The sequence below is a fragment of the Schistocerca gregaria genome, chromosome 1, assembly GCF_023897955.1.
Source record: "Schistocerca gregaria isolate iqSchGreg1 chromosome 1, iqSchGreg1.2, whole genome shotgun sequence".
Taxonomy (NCBI): Eukaryota; Metazoa; Arthropoda; class Insecta; order Orthoptera; family Acrididae; genus Schistocerca; species Schistocerca gregaria.
In genome coordinates, this window is record NC_064920.1 from 626560386 (window position 1) to 626582403 (window position 22018).

General features: G+C 38.2%; 1 protein-coding gene across 2 annotated transcripts in view; it reads left to right on the forward strand.

Annotated features, from left to right (window-relative positions):
- LOC126299800 (TBC1 domain family member 19) overlaps window positions 1–22018 on the forward strand; it is a 166287-nt gene that overhangs the window by 115828 nt on the left and 28441 nt on the right. For both annotated transcript variants that reach the window (XM_049991675.1, XM_049991676.1), the window contains exon 10: window positions 6193–6355. In XM_049991675.1, the coding sequence (XP_049847632.1) occupies window positions 6193–6355 (163 nt within the window). The remainder of the gene's footprint in view (window positions 1–6192; window positions 6356–22018) is intronic.

Here is a 22018-nt window from a genome sequence, read left to right on the forward strand (position 1 = left end):
CATCTGCCTTGAACTAACAGCCTTATATACACAATCAAACTTGGCTGAAGTCACTCCATCCACCCAGTCCCATGATGTAGGAGAGAGAACTGCTGCAATCTTCAAGTGTAGATAGAACAAATTCTCTCCTTCACAAGGCAAGCCACGCTGTTGGACCAAAAAATCAAGCCAGCTGGCCCACATGTGGACCCTGGACACCCAAGAGAAAGACTGAGAGTTCTATAAGGCCAAGCACTGGCCAGTGAGATACAGCCTGGGAGATTTGTTATAGATTTTGACTCATGTGTGAAAGTGGGTTTATATGAAAAGTTACTAAAGCACTACTTTAAGCTGTATTGTTGGATTTCACATACAAGTTCAATGGTTATGAAACTATGTTAAGAAGACAAAAGCACAGAGACATCATCCTTGTTCTCTGTATGAAGTCCAACTAAGGCCCTCAGCCACAGATCAAGAATTGGTGCTTCTCATTCAAGGAAACTGAATACAATGATCGCTATGCTCATGATATTGTAAAGTACATGACATGACCAGAATGCGAGGAACCACCAGTACTGCCATACAGAGGACCAGTGACAAGATTTACATCCAGGCCATTGTAATTGGTTGTAATGAGAACTTTTGAAACAGCAGGTCACAGTTTTGTGGGAGAGGGAGCAATGCCACATGCAATTTGGCATAGTGGCTAGTGTCACTGGTTGGCATGCAGGTGTTTGCCATTTCAAACCAGACCACTAACAATTATTTGTTACTTACTTTGTGTCGTTTCTGGAAGGTTCTCGAAATATCTTATGCTTGTAATGTTTGTGTCTTCTGGAGCAGTCAGTGTTTGCATGAATAGCAGGACTCTCAGGCCAAGAGTTCAGTTCTTTTCTGTGCTGGCCTATGTTGATGTTTGTAATAAACATGCTGTCAAATGATGATCCTGATTTTTGACTTGGGACTTCATTCTGGTTATAAAGTGACAATATTATGTAAGTTACTTATGGTATATCAGGCTCATTAAATGAAATAATTCACTCAGTCTGTGGTATTTAATCTTATTCCTTGAACATTTGCTGCATCACTCTCTCTTCTTCAATCATAGAATGACAATGAGACCTGTTGGGTTCTGGATAAATGAGCAGTTCACAAATCGTAAAGTTACAGACCCTATTATTGAAATCCATGGCTGACATAAATATTTGCTATGGCTATTAAGAAGGCTGAGTCTGTGTTTAAATATGATGGATTAGAAGAAATCAGCTACTTCAAATTATGTTTAAACAGGTGTTTATGAATGTTTAAATAAATACTGCAGTTGACTGTTCAAAAATAGTTGACTGTTCAGCTCCTTTTCTTGACAATGTCCGCAGGGTTTGTCTCTTTTCCTGAAAACTCGTTTTGTTAATTCACTAATATCTTCATTACATACACCACTGTATCATTTCCTTTCTTTATTTGTCTTTGCGTCTTTATCATGATAGTACTGGACACGTCAAATACATTACACAACATCTTCACAAAGGGAAGTAAGAAGAGAAAACATATGCTCAACTACAGTAGGACAGAAACATTGGAAACTTGCTGTGGCCTCTTTAGGGGAAGACTTCCAGCATTTATATGTTGTTGTTGTGGTCTTCAGTCCCGAGACTGGTTTGATGCAGCTCTCCATGCTACTCTACCCTGTGCAACCTTCTTCATCTCCCAGTACCTACTGCAACCTACATCCTTCTGAATCTGCTTAGTGTATTCATCTCTTGGTCTCCCTCTACGATTTTTACCCTCCACACAGCCCTCCAATATTAAATTGGTGATCCCTTAATGTCTCAGAACATGTCCTACCAACCGATCCCTTCCTCTGGTCAAGTTGTGCCACAAACTTCTCTTCTCCCCAATCCTATTCAATACTTCCTCATTAGTTATGTGATCTACCCATCTAATCTTCAGCATTCTTCTGTAGCACCACATTTTGAAAGCTTCTATTCTCTTCTTGTCTAAACTATTTATCGTCCATGTTTCACTGCCATAAATGGCTACACTCCATACAAATACTATCAGAAACGACTTCCTGACACTTAAATCTATACTCGATGTTAACAAATTTCTCTTCTTCAGAAACGCTTTCCTTGCCATTGCCAATCTACATTTTATATCCTCTCTACTTCGACCATCATCAGTTATTTTGCTCCTCAAATAGCAAAACTCCTTTACTACTTTAAGTGTCTGATTTCCTAATCTAATTCCCTCAGCATCACCCGACGTAATTCGACTACATTCCATTATCCTCGTTTTGCTTTTGTTGATGTTCATCTTATATACTCCTCTCAAGACACTGTCCATTCCATTCAACTGCTCTTCCAAGTCCCTTGCTGTCTCTGACAGAATTACAATGTCATTGGTGAACCTCAAAGTTTTTATTTCTTCTCCATGGATTTTAATACCTACTCCGAATTTTTCTTTTGAAGTAGTGGAAATTTGCGTGGTTTGTAGTCCTAGGAAAACACACTTAGTACTGTAAGGCTTGATATATTTTGTATCGGTAAATACAAGTGTCCACATTACAGCAAGTAATACAGTGAATTGAATAAGCAAGATGGTGCAAGCCATTAGGGTAAAGAGTCAAAGATCTTGTGATGGCAGAGGTATTATGTTCGTACTTGTCCACACCACACAGACACCCCCCCCCCCTCCCCCACAGTTCCAGTTCAGAAAAATAAAATTCTCCACCAGTGCAAACCTCGTTGCTGGGTTGTCCTTGGATAGCAGGGGCAGGGCAACAAGGGCTCTGTTAGTTCTGTATCTGAGTCTTCGTATCACTCACATGATGTGGATGCTGTATCGGCATGGTTGGCGCAGACGTCACTGCATAGGGTGCAAGCAAGTAGTCTGTTGGAGCAGATAAGAATGGCACTGAAGCAGTAGGAAATGGTTCTGTAAAACTGTCCAAATCAGTGGTCGCGGCGCAGAAGTTTGATGTGGAATGCAGAAGGCATGGCCGACACCATGTGGAAAGCAAGCAGCCCAAACCCCCTGAAAGTTTACTTGTAGTGGAGGTGGGTGAAGGGGGGTTGGGGGGAGGGTGGTGGAAGAGCGACGTGCATGGAGGAGCACAGTTAAATGTTCCATCAGGCTGTCAACATGACAAGCTGGGGCATGTTCAGAGGTGTGGAAACCACAGTTAGTATTGCTATGCAGCACATTGTTTACATCAGGTGGGGGTCTGTAAACTGCACTGAGGGGCCAAACAGCCACGGGCTGAGGAAACGTACATGGAAATGTTTGTGATGTACAGTAGGGCGTTGTCCACTTAATAAACCAACAAAGTGGTAAAGCACACAGGCATAGCAGGAGCGTGATCAACACACGGTACGTCTCCTCTGACCCATGGTCCTGGTTGACTTTCCATTTTCCTAGATCTCTCCAGTCCTTTTCCTTCACCCTCTCCCCTCCCCTTCAACCCTTCTGCCTGAAGAAGGAGCCCCTGGCTCCGAAAGCTTGCCAGTTACAACAGTCTTTTATTTGTGTGTCCTACCACTTAGTGAGTAGATTTTTTATCTATCCAATTAGATAATTTTATTGATAATTAATTGTTCCCTTTGTTATGTTATAGATTCAGTTCAGTTTTATCTAGCAAAAAGTAAATTTGGTTATGTTTCACTTGTACTGCTAGGAACCACCATATAACTTGATTGCTATAGGGTATGCTTGTTGAGTATGATATGGAAGGTGAGAAAACAAATACAATGCCATGCAAATGGTCCATTTATTGGAATGAGATCTGACTACTACAGGATTGTTATGCAATAAATTAACATACTAGAATGCCAATGGCAACACGTTGATTGGAAATTACAAAAGTACTCTGACATGGATAAATGCACATGATGGACCAGCTATCATGTCCAGGCCATATACATCTCCCAACTAAAGCAGTTGGAATAGGCATACATTAAAAGGTCACTCTCTCACGATGGGAAACAAAACCCATGTGTTAGAGGGAACAAATGCTAAAACTTACATCTATACATAGAACACATAGTATAATATTTTAATTCCAGTGTTATTAGATGGAGGACATGTTTACATAAAATTTACATCTATACAAAGAAAGCAGAGTGCATCATTCTGATCCTAGTAACACCAAATGGTTCATAGCATGGATGTCTGTCTGGGATAGCAGGCTAGACACGCAATCCATTAAATTTTATTTGACATTTGGCCACCTACAGGAAGAGCACAATAGTTATCTCTACACACGCAAAGGGGTGCAGAGTCTCCACACTATAGGAGAATACACATTGCACCTTTTTACAGGTGCCGAACTGCTGTCCTTGGTAATATTAATGTTGTTGGTAATCGAGAAGCGAAGCCTTATGTCACACCTGGAATAACTTCTTGGTAAGGGAGCATTGGATACCCAGTTATTTGCAAGAGGTGGGTTCACTGGTTCTCCATGATAATGTAAGCAGCGTGCAGTGATCATGCTGTGTAATCAGACAAAGCCAACTTACCAGTATGTGGTCCTCTGAATGTTCCTACACTTATCTGGGAACACTGCGTGGCAAGCCATTAAGTTCTGTTATGCTATTAGTGCACAAATTACTCAGAAACAGGCTCCGAGGTGTCAGGTTTCACTTATTCAGTTTCCATGTGGGAAGTGGGGGTAAAGGCTTCTGGCCATCCTTTCTGCACAGAAAGACCTGCCTGTGGCAAAGATGTTGCTGGTGAGGTAATCCATGTTGCATACCCAAATGGTTTGTTGCATGCCCACACATCCTGTGCTGTATCTGAGTGCCAGATTGTGAACACTAGGGAGCACATCACCACAATGCCTCACAGGTTCTTTCTGCAAAAATACAACAATTAGGTGAGAGTATTTTTCCCTCCTCATACAATGACAGTGTTCTGAACTGCTTGGCATCTCCATCAGTCACATAATTACCAAAACTGTGTATCAGTTGTGTAATCTTATCTCCAAAATCAACTGCTAACAGTGAAGGCAGGTTTATTCTGAAAACGCAATAATAATAAAATTGCAGTCCCAGTGCCATCAGTATTAGGAATACTTCTATTTACACAGCAAATCAAAATATCCAGAACAATCCAACATTTTGCCAACAAGGAAGTTCTTTAATTTTCTGTAACTTTTAAATTTCAAATACTGGCAGGAGGTATAAATTGATTCTGTGGAGTGCATGTCACAAGGAAGAGAGTCTAACCAGTAAAAAATGTTGTACAATGTGTAAGCTATGGTAGTATTTTGCACAGTCATTATGACATCACATTTTAATGTAGAATTCTTGCTGAGTGTACAGACTTGCTAACTTACAATCCAACTGAATTCATAATCTGTTTGTGATACTTATGGCAATAAAAGCCTCATTTTATTCTTGAATATGCTCTTTTCAATAACTTTAACATCTTCATAAATACTTACAAGTCAAGGTTTCTTCCTTTGTAATCATACTATTCAAATACAATTTACCAACTGGTATTTTTAAAGTCAGCCTTTTTTTACATAAAGAGTGTATTAAACAACATATTATATATGAAACTATATTTGAGCCTGATCTTATTAGTTACTCACACGCAAAAACAAGGAATATCTTCCCTTCTTGCAATATATTCACTTAGATCTGCTTCGTATGTTAGTTCATAAGCAATAATATCATTCTTTCATCATAAAGTGTAGTGACAATATCCAATTACTAATTAAGCATAGCTCATTTTTTTAGTATAACTTATGTTATATATATATATATTATAAACTAATTAAATTTACCAAAATGCAATTGACAACAAATGGACATTTGTCACGTAAATCTATAAGATAGCTTTCACTGATAATTATGCAAATATCCAAGTGCAAACAGCTTCTACCTAGGAAAATAATTTCAGTTTCCTTCCAAAATTAAGTGTGTTTGTGACACTAGATTTGATCATTGTCATTATATCCTCTGCTATTCTATCCCTATGTTTTTATCGAAGGATTTGTAAACCATAATCAAATCAGTAACATCGTATGACAGGAATTTGTAAGTTAGAGCTTTCATAATACTAATGTTATTGATATACTAATCTGAAGTTTTTTCTTATATATTGTTCATTGCATTTGTTGCTGCCTTCTATTTTGTTGCACATATTCATTCTACTTTCCCATTAGATCACAAATCCTTATGTAATTAATATGAGCTTATATTTTCATTTCAGGTTATGCTTTGTTTTTCTAGAGATACTGAAGTACTGTCCATCTTTCATCACAGTGCTAGCAATCCTTTCCATGCTGTGCTAAAGAACAAGCAGCCAACTATTGAGAATACAGTTGTATTCCCACCCAGTGGCATCATTCCTTTCCATGGATTTACAATGTATGGTATGCAGAACCCTAAGTAACTATTCCTCAAACCATTATAAAGGTGGCTTGTTAGTATAGGTGCTTGACATTTAACAATGAATTATGATATCAAGATTAGAATGTAACAGTATACTCCCAGGAACTAAAAAGTGATAGGAGGCAGAACACAAATGACTTGTAGATAAATACATACTGCAACCTACATCCTTCTGAATCTGTTTAGTGTATTCATATCTTGGTCTCCCCCTACGATTTTTACCCTCCGTGCTGCCCTCCAATACTAAATTGGTGATACCTCGATGTCTCAGAACATGTCCTACCAACCGATCCCTTCTTCTAGTTAAGTTGTGCCACAAGCTTCTCCTCTCCCCAATCCTATTCAATACCTCCAGATTAGTTATATGATCTACCCATCTAATCTTCAACATTCTTCTGTAGCACCACATTTCGAAAGCTTCTATTCTCTTCTTCTCCAAACTAGTTATCGTCCATGTTTCACTTCCATACATGGCTACGCTCATACAAATACTTTCAGAAACGACTTCCTGACACTTAAATCAATACTCCATGTGAACAAATTTCTCTTCTTCAGAAACGCTTTCCTTGCCTTTGCCAGTCTACATTTGATATCATCTATACTTCAACCATCATCAACTATTTTGCTCCCCAAATAGCAAAACTCCTTTACTACTTTAAGTGTCTGATTTCCTAATCTAATTCCCTCAGCATCACACTACTTAATTCGACTGCATTCCATTATCCTCGTTTTGCTTTTGTTGATGTTCATCTTATACCCTCCTTTCATGACACTGTCCATTCCGTTCAACTGCTCTTCCAAGTCCTTTGCTGTTCCGAATTTATCTTTTGTTTCTGTCACTGTTTCCTCAATATACAGATTGAATAACATCGGGGATAGGCTACAACCCTGTCTCAATCCCTTCCAAATGACTGCTTGCCTTTCATACCCCTCGACTCTTATAACTGCCGTCTGGTTTCTGTACAAATTGTAAATAGCCTTTCGTACCCTGTATTTTACCCCTGCCACCTTCAGAATTTGAAAGAGAGTATTCCAATCAATGTTGTCAAAGGCTTTCTCTAAGTCTACAAATGCTAGAAATGTAGATTTGTCTTTCCTTTATCTAGCTTCTATGATAAGTCGTAGGGTCAGTATTGCCTCAATATTTCTACGGAATCCAAACTGACCTTCCCCGAGGTCAGCTTCTACCAGTTTTTCCATTCGTCTGTACAGAATACGCCTTAGTATTTTGCATCTGTGACTTATTAAACTGATTGTTCAGTAATTTCTCACATCTGTCAGCATCTGCTTTCTTTGGGATTGGAATTATTATATTTTTCTTGAAGTCTGAGGGTATTTCGCCTGTCTCATTTATCTTGCTCACCAGATGGTAGATTTTTGTCAGGACTGGCTCTCCCAAGGCCATCAGTAGTTCTAATGGAATGTTGTCTACTCCCGGGGCCTTGTTTCGACTCAGGTCTTTCAGTGCTCTGTCAAACTCTTCACGCAGTACCGCATCTCCCTTTTCATCTTCATCTACATCCTCTTCCATTTCCATAATATTGTCCTCAAGTACATTGCCCTTGTATAGGCCCTCTGTATACTCCCCCCACCTTTCTGCTTTCCCTCCTTTGCTTAGAACTGGTTTTCCATCTGAGCTCTTGATATTCATACAAGTGGTTCTCTTTTCTCCAAAGGTCTCTTTAATTTTCCTGTAGGCAATATCTATCTTACCCCTAGTGATATAAGCCTCTACATCCTTACATTTGTCCTCTAGCCATGCCTGCTTAGCCATTTTGCACTTCCTGTCGACCTCGTTTTTGAGACGTTTGTATTCCTCTTTGCCTGCTTCATTTACTGCATTTTTATGTTTTCTCCTTTCATCAGTTAAATTCAGTATTTCTTCTGCTACCCAAGGATTTCTACTATGCCTCGTATTTTTACCTACTAGGTCCTCTGCTGCCTTCACTGCTTCATCTCTCAAAGCTCCCCTTTCTTCTTTTACTGTACTTCTTTCCCCCATTGCTGTCAATTGTTCCCTTATGCTCTCCCTGAAACTCTGTACAACCTCTGGTTCTTTCAGTTTATCCAGGTCCCATCTCCTTAAATTCCCACCTTTTTGCAGTTTCTTCAGTTTTAATCTACAGTTCATAACCAATAGATTGTGATCGGAGTCCACATCTGCCCATGGAAATGTCTTAAAATTTAAAACCTGGTTCCTAAATCTCTGTCTTACCATTATATAATCTATCTGAAATCTGTCAGTATCTCCAGGCTTCTTTCATGTATACAACCTTCTTCTATGATTCTTGAACCAGGTGTTAGTTATGATTAAGTTGTGCTCTGTGCAAAATTCTATCAAGCGGCTTCCTCTTTCATTTCTTAGCCCCAATCCATATTCACCTACTAGGTTTCCTTCTGTCCCTTTTCCTACTACCGAATTCCGTCACCCATGCCTATTAAATTTTCGTCTCCCTTCACTATCTGAATAATTTCTTTTATTTCATCATACATTTCTTCAATTTCTTCTTCATCTGCAGAGCTAGTTGGCATATAAACTTGTCTGTAGCAGGTGTGGGCTTCATGTCTATCTTGGCCACAATAATGCGTTCGCTATGCTCTTTGTAGTAACTTATCCGCACTCCTATTTTTTTATTCATTATTAAAGCTACTCCTGCATTACCCCTATTCGATTTTGTATTTATAACCCTGTATTCACCTGACCAGAAGTCTTGTTGCTGCTGCCACTGAACTTCACTAATTCCCACTATATCTAAGTTTACCTTCCCTTTTTAAATTTTCTAACCTACCTGCCCGATTAAGGGATCTGACATGCCACGCTATGATCCATAGAAGGCCAGTTTTCTTTCTCCTGGTAACGACGTCCTCCTGAGTATTCCCCGCCTGGAGATCCGAATGGGGGACTATTTTACCTCTGGAATATTTTACCCAAGAAGACGCCATCAACATTTAATCACACAGTAAAGATGCATGCCCTTGGGAAAAATTATGGCTGTAGTTTCCCCTTGCTCTCAGCCGTTCGCAGTACCAGCACAGCAATGCTGTTTTGGTTAGTGTTACAAGGCCAGATCAGTCAATCATCCAGACTGTTCCCGCCCCTGCAACTACTGAAAAGGCTGCTGCCCCTCTTCAGGAACCACACGTTTGTCTGCCCTCTCAACAGATACCCCTCTGTTGGGGTTGCACCTACGGTATGGCTATCTGCTATCTGCATCGCTGAGGCACGCAAGCCTCCCCACCAAAGGCAAGGTCTATGGTTCTTGGGGGTGGGGGGGGGGGGGGGCTGTAGTACAACAGGATTTTTAGTATCTGGCCATAATGAAAACTCCAAGTTAACAGTGTGAAACGAAAGGAGAAATACCATCAGTGATCACTCCCCTGTTCTAAAGATTATGACTCTAAATGTGCAGTGCCTCAAGAATAAATATTGTGAACCTGAAATAGCAGTAAGTAACACCCAACCTGATGTCTTGTGTATTACTGAAGATTGGTGTAAGGACCATGAAATTAGTAGCATTCATATTAATCCATTTAAACTGGCAGATCATTATAGTAGGAAAATTTCAAAAGGTGGTGGAGTTGGAGGTGGAATTTAAAAAGAGATGTGAAGCAGAGAAGTTAAGTATAGAAAAGTTTTTTGAAGCAGGTGCTGTCCAGCTATATGGTCTGGTGAAAAAAGTCATAGTCATAACAGTGTATAGGTCACCATGTGGAAACATAGATGTATTTTTTGATAAATTAGAATTGTTGCTAAGTACTTTTTACAAAAAAGAAGCTGTGATTATTCTTTGGTGTGATTTCAATATTAATCTTCTAGTTGAAAGTCAGCAAAAAAGGCAATTTTTGGACATATTAAAGAGTTTCAACATGTCACCACACTTAAACAATTCAACTAAAATAACAAACACCTCCAATAGCCTCATATATAACATTTTCTCAAATATGTCAGCAACTGACATAGAGGTAACAAACATAGATTTAGGTTTGTCTGACCACAATGCTCTCACCATTGAAATCCCTTTAAGGTCAAAGGAAGATAAAGGTGTAAATAATGTTACAAAAGAAACTTCTCTGTGGACATCTGTCATCAGTTCATAAGTGTCTTAGAAAATGAAATTTGGCTAGATGTTATGAAACAAACAAGTACAGATGAGCCTTATAGTATACATGCATCAATTTATATGATGAACTTTGAGATGTGTTTTCCAAAGAAACTGACCAGATTCAAGTGTACTGGACACATAAAGTCAAGTTCTTGGATGACTCTTAGCATTAAGAAATCATGTGAAAACGTGAAAAAACTGAATTCAGAGTTGAGGGAGTGTACAGGTACTGATTTTAGAGAATATGTAAAAAGGTATAGGAAAATATACCACAGAGTAATTGCAAATGCAAAGTCATTAAGTAATGATACGGAAATAAAACAGTCTAGAAATAAAACTAAAATAGCATGGGAAATTGTGAGAAAAGAAACTGGGGTACCTATCAAAGACAAGGGAATTATTCTCAAAGATGAGGAGAATAAAATGGTAGATAAATATGCCATGTCTAATTATATAAATAATTACTTTTTAAATGTACCCCAGGCATTAAGCAGCAATTTTGGGAAGCAGATTAAGATGGAAGCACCCAGGGCAGCCAGCAGTATGATGGCAGTTCCAACAAACGAAAAGGAAGTTTTAAAAGTGATTAAAAGTCTCAAGTCCAAGATGTCAGCTGGAGTAGATGAGGTGCCAATAATACTAGTAAAGAAAACAGCTAATCAAATAGCGAAACCATTGGCGCACATAGCAAACTTGTCAATGGCTGAGGGCGTGTTTCCACAGAAACTGAAAATTTCTTGAGTTGTTCCCCTGTTGAAAAAGGGTGATAAGCTTAAAATAGAAAACTACAGACCTGTCTCACTTCTCCCAACTTTCTCTAAGGTTTAGAGATACTAATGAAATATAGAGTTGCACATTATCTTAATATCCACAATCTGATAAACAGTAATCAGCATGGATTTCAAGCTGGGAAAAGTACCGAAACAGCTGTACTGCAAAAAAAAAAAAAAAAAAAAAAAAAAAAAAAAAAAAAAAAAAAAAAAAAAAAAAAATCACTAAATTGGAAGAGGTAGAAAGTGTAGTTGGGATGAATCTAGATTTGTCAAAAACCTTTGACACTGTTGATCACAGCATACTTTTTGAAAAGCTTGAAGCTATAGGTATCAGAGGACCAGTAAAAAAGTGGTTGAGTCTTACTGGAAAAGAGGATGCAGGTTGTTGAAATTACAGCACCAAATATTAATCAAAAAATTAAACTGAGATCAGATCCAAAGGAGGTCACGGTACGAGTACCCCAAGGAAGTGTATTAGGCCCCTTGCTGTTCCTCATTTACATTAATGATATCCGGGTGATAGAGAGAAAAGCTAGAATCATGTTATTTGCTGATGATACTAGTTTAATAGTTAGTGATATGATGCAGTCATTGCACAGGACTGTGGAACATATCCTACAAGATATACAAAAATGGTTTAGTGCTAACAAGCTAACACTGAATGCAAAAAAAAAAAAAAAAAAAAAAAAACTAATTATTTGCAAAATGGAAAAATAAGTGAACATGATGACCTAAATCCCATCCTGGGTATGCACATTGATGAGAAGATGAACTGGAAGGACCATGTGGTGAGCTTAGCACTAAAACTAAATTCAGCATGTTTTGTACTTAGAATAATTTCAAGAGTTTGTAGTAATGACTGTACCAGATTAGTATATTTTGGCTATTTTCAGTCCATTGCATCCTATGGGATAGTATTCTGGGAAAAAACAAATTGTCCGTCTAAATGAGATTTTCAAATTGCAAAAACGCGCCATTCGGATAATGTCCCAGAGCCCATCTCAAACACATTGTACGCCCTTTTTTAAAGCATTGAAAATTTTAACAATTCCGTCATTATACATTCTGAAATGTCTCTTGATGATCAAAAGAAATCAGGACAAAATGAAAACCAATACAGACTACCATAATTACAATACACGGCAATGTAAAGATCTCCACATACAAGCTGTAACAAGGACCCGAAGTCAGAAACATGTATGTAATCAAGGCATCAGACTTTTTAATGCACTACCAAAACATATCAAAGAGCTGGAAAATGAGGATAAATTTAAAGAACCACATGGTTGACAAATGTTATTACAGCATAAGTGAATATCTCTGTTCAGCTATATAAGAATATACGTTTAAGTTAATGTGACAAATGAAATTACATGAGTGAATATGTCTGTCAAGCACATAAGAAATTATGTTATAAAAACACTTATTAGTTGTATATTGTATTATGCATAGGATAGGTTCATATGAATTCAGCACAGATAAAAATTTTGTAAAGATATTATTTACTTATTAAAATGTACCCTGACAAATCCTATATCACAAATGTGATCATTGAGATGATAATAAATAAATAAAAATACCCTTAGCCCTGGTGTTGTGTTCATGTATTTCCCCCTCTGGCAATAAATTCTGAAATATTATTTTTAATTTAGAGTACAGACACATAGCTCTATAAATTTATAATTGTGAGTATTCTGAGTCTGGGAGAAAGAGGACAACAGTGCTCCCTATGACCTCTTTTACATATTATGCGTAAGACTTTTTTTCATAATTTCAAGATATTCTTGTGACAAGAATAATAATTGGTACTAACTGTTGGGGCCATTGGGGGATGATAAACAGAAAACAAGTTTGGAACTTAGTAGATGGTGTGATATGAAACAATTTGCATCCATATGTGCAAAAGACTTCTTTAAAAGCTGACCAATGAAAACAGTTATACTTCTGTTTCTGTGTTCATAGTATGTAAGTGTAAATGTTTTGTAGAAGACCCACTATGATCACTGTATGACAATTAAGATGTCAGATACCATACTACACAGACTACATGTAGCGAATAAAAACAAATATGCCTCAACCCAGAGTCGAACATTCCACATCCTGCATGCTAACCCAAAACACTACCCACTGCACCAACTGCACAGCACTACTGCTACATGCTGACAGAGGTAGTTATCATACATGTGATTACAGTGTTGTGAGACTACCATCCTTTAACATCCATTTACCGCCCAAAATATTCACAGGATGAATTTTTGTGGGAGACGCTTTTGTATCACAAATATTTGAGGAATCACTTTGCGAAGTCTGAGTGCTCAAATTTTTCTTCATCCAGTATATTTTTTATTTTGTGTACAGGAAGCTATAGTAAGTACTTGTGTAGTATACAAATACTTTCAGAAACGACTTCCTCTTCTTCAGAAACGCTTTCCTTCCCGTTGCCAAACTACATTTTATATCCTCTCGACTTCGACCATCATCAGTTATTTTGCTCCCCAAATAGCAAAACTCCTTTACTACTTTAAGTGTCTGATTTCCTAATCTAATTCCCTCAGCATCACCCGACTTAATTCAATTACATTCCGTTATCCTCGTTTTGCTTTTGTTGATGTTCATCTTATACCCTCTTTTCAAGACACTGTCCATTCCGTTCAACTGCTCTTCCAAGTCCTTTGCTGTTCCAAATTTATCTTTTGTTTCCTTTATTGCTTGCTCAATATACAAATTGAATAACATCGGGGATAGGCTACAACCCTGTCTCAATCCCTTCGCAACGACTGCTTGCTTTTCATACCCCTCGACTCTTATAACTGCCATCTCCTTTCTGTATAAATTGTAAGTAGCCTTTCACTCCATGAATTTTACCCCTGCCACCTTCAGAATTTGAAAGAGAGTATTCCAATCAACGTTGTCAAAAGCTTTCTCTAAGTCTACAAATGCTAGAAACATAGATTTGTCTTTCCTTAATCTTTCTTCTAAGATAAATCGTAAGATCAGTATACCCTCACGTATTCCAGCATTTCTACGGAATCCAAATTGATCTTCCCCGAGATTGGCTTCTATCAGTTTTTCCATTCGTCTGTACAGAATTCGCATTAGTATTTTGCAGCTGAGACTTATTAAACTGATAGTTCGGGAATTTTCACATCTGTCAACACCTGCTTTCTTTAGGATTGGAATTATTATATTCTTCTTGAAATCTGAGGGTATTTCACCTGTCTCATTCATCTTGCTCACCAGATGGTAGAGTTTTGTCAGACTGGCTCTCCCAAGGCTATCAATAGTTCTAATGGAATGTTGTCTACTCCAGGGGCCTTGTTTCAACTCAGGTCTTTCAGTGCTCTGTAAAACTCTTCACGCAGTATCATATCTCCCATTTCATCTTCATCTACATCCTCTTCCATTTCCATAATATTGCCCTCAAGTACATCACCCTTGTATAGACCCTCTATATACTCCTTCCACCTTTCTGCTTTCCCTTCTTTGCGTAGAACTGGGTTCCCATCAGAGCTCTTGATATTCATGCAAATGGTTCTCCTTTCTCCAAAGGTCTCTTTGCCCTCAAGTACATCACCCTTGTATAGACCCTCTATATACTCCTTCCACCTTTCTGCTTTCCCTTCTTTGCGTAGAACTGGGTTCCTATCAGAGCTCTTGATATTCATGCAAATGGTTCTCCTTTCTCCAAAGGTCTCTTTAGTTTTCCTGTAGGCAGTATCTATCTTACCCCTTGTGAGATAAGCCTCTACATCCTTACATTTGTCCTCTAGCCATGCCTGCTTAGCCATTTTGCACTTCCTGTCGACCTCGTTTGAGACCTTTGTATTCGTTTTTTCCTGCTTCATTTACTGCATTTTTATATTTTCTCCTTTCATCAATTAAATTAAATATTTCTTCTGTTACCCAAGGATTTCTACTAGCCCTCGTCTTTTTACCTACTTGATCCTCTGCTGCCTTCACTACTTCATCCCTCAGAGCTACCCATTCTTCTTTTACTGTACTTCTTTCCCCCATTGCTGTCAATTGTTCCCTTATGCTCTCCCTGAAACTCTGTACAACCTCTGGTTCTTTCAGTTTATCCCGATCCCATCTCCTTAAATTCCCACCTTTTTGCAGTTTCTTCAGTTTTAATCTACAGTTCATAACCAACAGATTGTGGTCAGAGTCCACATCTGCCCCTGGAAATGCCTTACAATTTAAAACCTGGTTTCTAAATCTCTGTCTTACCATTATATAATCAATCTGATACCTTTTGGTATCTCCAGGGTTCTTCCATGTATACAACCTTCTTTCATGATTCTTGAACCAAGTGTTAGCTATTATTAAGTTATGCTCTGCACAAAACTCTACCAGGCGGCTTCCTCTTTCATTTCTGTCCCCCAATCCATATTCACCTAATATGTTTCCTTCTCTCCCTTTTCCTACTCTCGAATTCCAGTCACCCATGACTATTAAATTTTCGTCTCTCTTCACTACATAAATAGTTTCTTTTATCTCATCATACATTTCATCAATTTCTTCATCATCTGCAGAGCTATTTTGAATATAAACTTGTACTACTGTAGTAGGCGTGGGCTTCGTGTCTATCTTGGCCACAATAATGCACTCACTATGCTGTTTGTAGTAGCTTACCCGTACTCCTGTTTATTTGTTCATTATTAAACCTACTCCTGCATTACCCCTATTCGATTTTGTATTTATAACCCTGTATTCACCTGACCAAAAGTCTTGTTCCTCCTGCCACCAAACTTCACTAATTCCCACTATATCTAACTTTAACCTATCCATTTCCCTTTTTAAATTTTCTAACCTACCTGCCCGATTAAGGGATCTGACATTCCACGCTCCGATCCGTAGAACACCAGTTTTCTTTCTCCTGATAACAACGTCCTCTTGAGTAGTCCCCTCCCAGAGTTCCGAATGGGAGACCATTTTACCTCCGGAATATTTTACCCAAGAGGACGCCATCATCATTTAATCATACAGTAAAGCTGCATGCCCTCAGGAAAAATTACGGCTGTAGTTTCCCCTTGGTTTCAGCCGTTCGCAGTACCAGAACAGCAATGCCATTTTGGTTACTGTTACAAGGCCAGATCAGTCAATCATCCAGACTGTTGCCCCTGCAACTACTGAAAGGCTGCTGCCCCTCTTCAGTAACCACACGTTTGTCTGGCCTCTCAACAGATACCCCTCTGTTGTGGTTGCACCTACGGTACGGCTATCTGCTATCTGTATCGTTGAGGCACAAGAGCCTCCCCACCAACGGCAAGGTCCATGGTTATCTTTGAATTTTTCTCAAAAGTAATGGAATGGATTTCTGGTACATTTTTAAACAAAATGAGGTAAAGTTGGAACTTACAATTTGAGTATACCCACTAAAGTATCAGTACACTGAGAACACTATAGTAATAATTTTACAGATAAATTATCATAAAATTGGAGCTATACAGGATTTACATTCAGCAATAAAAAAAATTCAAAATTGTAAATTTTATTTGGGGAGTAAAAGTATTGCACAATGAACTCTTAATATATATTAAATAATATGTGAACCAAGCTTCAGGGAAACTATTAAAAAGCACCTTTCTTAAACAATAACTACAACTTAGATTAAAACTTTTATTAAAAAACAGCAATAAAATGTTTTTGGTGTTCTAACAGACTATACTACATTTGATTTTAAAGTTTTCAAGAGATTTCTTCTTTTTCCTGAGCTCAACATGAAGTTTATTGTGAATTTTTTCTGAAATATTTCTGTCATTTAAATGAATAAGAATAGTAAATTCCTAAATAATAATATATCTCCTCTAACATATACTGGGTGCTTTAAAGAGTGTCCCATTATTGACACACAGGGCACTTTATTTGCATTGAAATTGGACAGGGCTCAGTAGTGCAGGCTGTATTCCCTTTGACATGCATTGCCCATTTCTCAATGATTGTTTGTTTGTTTACTTACTCCTTCGATTGTGATATTGTTGTCAAATATAGCACTTCCTGTTGTCTGCTATATCATCCATTCCATACATATTGTTGTGAGATTGTACCAGCATCAGTACAGGATTAGTGATTTTGGGAAGTGGGAACAATGTTAAGAGCAAAGTGGAATGCTGTTGTTCCATGTAGCAAACAGAGGACATGGTATAAAGTTGTGGTTTAAACATCAGCAATAATCATCAGACTCCTGATGTTTACACCAAACAACACCTGCAACACCACATTCCATCAGACAAAAATGTTCAGTAATTTGTTCCAGTGATTTGTATATGGGATCATTCATTACAAGGACAGCTGTTCACAGTAATACTCACACAGTTCACACACCAGATATGGAGGAGTGATTATTGTAACAAATAGAACATGATCCTGAAACAAGTGTGCAAAAAATGGGATCTGCTGAAGGCATAAAACATACTCTTGTGTGGTCAGTTCTGAAAGAACTGCATATGAAAGCTTTCAACTCACGAGACCACCACATGATATTACAGTTCAATTGTACAATGATGCAGGATTCATAAGGAGTGGCATCATAAAAACAAAGTGCATGCATATGCAAAGCCATGAATTATCATGGAAGCAAGGTATCAAGTTCAATTAAATTTCAATGTGCAGGCAGGAAATGTGGATGACAGATTCATTGAACCAAACAGTTTACTAGACAAATAAACATTTGTTATTTATCAATAATATTTGTAAAACCAATTACCTGTATTATTGGAGAACATAACCCTGTAGGAAGACAGTGGATGTGGTTTAAGAATGATAGAGCACCACCTAATTTTCTATGCCTTCTGCAACAATACCTACTGTAAGCTTTCAATGAGCAATGGATTAGTTAGAAGATCCAGTAGTATGATTTCTCCATTCACCTGATTTTTATTCCTCATATTTCTGGCTATGGTGGCATTTAAAAGCATTGGTATATTCCACACCCATCAACAACACTTACATTTTCAACAGCATGTGATAAAATCCAAGGGCAGGCAGATGTATTCACATGAGTTCATGATTCCGTGAGAAGTGAATGGTAACAACATTGAGCACCTCCTATAATGTCAAAAAATGAGCACTATCATAGACCAAGTGCATGTGATAAAATCCAAGGGCAGGCAGATGTATTCACATGAGTTCATGATTCCGTGAGAAGTGGGGCTGACAGATGCTTAAGAATGAATGGTAACAACATTGAGCACCTCCTATAATGTCAAAAAACTGAGCACTATCATAGACCAAGTGCTTCATATTTCAATCACTGTTTGTTTCCAGACATATATGTATGTGACTGCCTAGTTTTGATGAGTATTATTTCCTGTAAGAATATGGGACACTCTTGCAAACATCCTTTGTAAGCTACATACAGTATGTGTAATGTATATGGTTCTGTGGTCAATTTCATGTCTCTAACACACTCATTATTTTTTATATAAATCTAATGTGTAGTCAGGGTAATTACCCCCTCTTGCCCCCTCCCCCTTCCAGATGCCTATGTAATCATCATATTTTGTAATCTGTGAAGTGTTATGACTTCCCTAGTCAACCTCCCCACATCTGTCTGAAATGTGATTTTTTCACCTCATTACATACAATTTTCAAATGATTTGATCTGTTGTAAAGAAATGTTTTCTGTTTTTGATAAGTGCTGTATTACAAGTACATTTACTACACAGATATAATTCTACAGCACCAAGTAAAATTCAGTTCAATTCAACAATATTAGGAAAAGGATAGACTGCTATTGACCTTAAAGATGACTCTTGGAGTTACAGACAGACACAATGCAAAGGCTGTTACGCATTATACCTTTTGACTAAAGTGTTCTTTAGCAAAGAAAACACACAGAACCCCCCCCCCCCCCCAATAATGTGTAATAGTCATTTTGCTGTGCCTCTCTGTAACAAACGGTCATATTTACAGTGAGTAGAAATATATCCTTTTCTTAACAATTTGATATTCCAACCTGGACTTTTCATTGTTTGAAATACGTAAATAACTACATATAAGCAGTATTTATATGCATTGTCAAATCGACAGACTGTAATAATATTATCAATGCATGTCATCAATGTAATTTTTTACTCACAAACTACCTCATCAAACTGGATTTCTGGATTAAGCTGCAATCATTGTTCTCATGAATTCAAGCAGTTGTGTCACAAATAAGCTTTTGCACCACAAGGCCTTCGTCAGAAATAGACGACAGACACACACACACACTCAAACGCAACTTATGCACACTTGATTGCTGTCCCTTTCAGCTGAAGCCTAACTGCAAGCAACAGCAGTCGTGCATGATGAGAGTGCAAACTGGTTTGGGGTAAGGAGGAAGCTGGGGAGGGGAGGGGTAAGCGTAGAGTGGGGTAGGGGTGGGGGGACAAGCAGTCAAATGCTGCTGGAGAGCATGTAGGGATATGGTGGAGAGAGTGTAGGGTAGCTAGGTGTAGGTGCAGTTGGAAGGTTAGATGAAACACAGTGGGTTGGAGGGGGGGGGGGGGGTAGCAGAAAAGGAGAGAAGAAAAGACTGGTTGCGATGGTGAAATGAGGGCTGTGTAATGCTGGAATGGTAACAGGAAAGGAGGTGGATGGGTGAGGACAATGATTAACGAATGTTGAGGCCAGGAGAGTTATGGGAACAAAGGATATGTTGCAGGGAAAGTTCCCACCTGTGCAGTTCAGAAAATCTGGTGTTGGTGGGAAAGATCCATATGGCACAGGCTGTGAAGCAGTGAGCAAAATGAAGGATGTCATGTTGGGCAGTGTGTTCAGCAACAGGATGGTCCAGTTGTTTTTTGACCACAACTTGTCAGTGGCCATTTGTGCGAACAGACAGCTTGTTGGTTGTCATGACTAAATAGAATTGCAGCACAGTAGTTGCAGCTTTCCTTGTAGATCACATGACTGGTTTTACAAGCAGCCCTTCCTTTGATGGAATAGGTGATGTTAGTGACCAGACTGAATTAAGTGGTGGTGGGAGGATGTATGGGACAGGTCTTGCCATCTAGGACTATTACAGGGTATGAGCAATGAGGTAAGGGTCTAGGAGCACCAGTTGTGAAAGGATGGATGAGTATCTTGAGTATGTTTGGTGGATGGTGGAATACCACTGTGGGAGAGGTGGGAAGAATAGAGGGCAGGGTATTTCTTATTTAAGGACACAACAAGAGGTAGTTGAAAACTTGGTGGAAAATGTAATTAGTTGCTCCAGTCCTGGGTGGTACTGAGTTACAAACTAAATCTTCAGTCACTGATGTGGGCTATTGTGATGATATTACTTTTTCAGTTGTGCCCTAGCATGTCAAGCCCAATCGAGTATTTACATATATGTTTGCCCTTAACAAATATATACAAGACATGCACAAATAAATAAAGTTGAAAGCAAGTAAAAAGCAGGCGAGGAATACAAATCACAATGAACATGATAACAAAGCTACAGATGTACATAATAAATATGCAAACTGAACATGTAATCAAGACATGCATAAATCAAAAATAAGCCAGTTACAATAATACTATTCGTCATGTCACAGATGAGAATACTATACATCTACAAGACACAAAGAATTTAAAAAAAGTGCACTTTATACCACAGTAATGTTTATAAAAGAGTTATATGCCAGGAATACGAATATGGATAACACACAAGACATAGAATTAAATGACATAAAAGTTGACCTTAAGTAGTATTGTTCATCAAAGAGTTTTATAAAATTGATACAGAATGGGTATTAAGTCAAACACCTGATCACACAAAACAATAAATTTTTTGGTGACATACTTTATTGGACGGAGATGGGTATGCCAGATAGGATGTGATGGGTAGCACCCTGACATTTTTGTCAACAGTGCATATGTTTTACTACCTTATAAGACACAAAAATATGATTGGTACCATCTCTTCTATCACAGAACATAATCAATATATTTATATTGTATGCATCCCTGCTCTAAAGAGCAAGGATGCATACAATACATATATATTTCACTAGGTTACATAGTGTCAGCTGCGCGAGCCACAAGGACGGATCCAAATGTCAACAAAAAATTTGTTATGTACCTAACTTTGTGTACCCTTAACTTTAACATCCATATCTAAAAACAAATCTTTGTGTAAATAACTTTGTACTTCATGAGATTTTAACCAATCCTTAAATTCTAACACACAAAATAATCCTAACACGTTTCAGTCAACATTTTGTGCACTACTTAGCAAACATAAAATGTCTTCTCTGCCATCTGCGAGCTACCTTTGGTACACCTCTGTATAATGCAACAGAAATCTCATCAAATGTTAGTGCATGTTTGGTGTTCACCTTCCACAATAGAGACACTACATTGAACACCTCACATGGTAATACGATAAAACATGGATCCATCACACTGCACTACAGTTAAACATATGCAACAAACAAATAAAAATGAAGGACTTACATGAGCTGCACAATAATGCTGTGCTATGGAAAGTATGATGCACTGTGCATCGCGAAGGTGTGAAACCCAGGCGCACACACATGTAACAAACTTCACATTCACACCAAGTGTCTCACAGTCCACACACACAAAAATGACTGCCTAAGAACAATAAATAGCTACTAATTACTACAACAGAACATCTATTCACAAAACACAACCTGTTGTTAAGAGAAATCTACAATTTTTGACACTGCTACTGCTGTATAACAATTTATTGAGTCACATGTGGTCTTAGGCTGCAGGTGTTAAACAACCAAACTTCGCACTACCTGTTGCACCGAGTTTTGGCCCTCAAACAGGT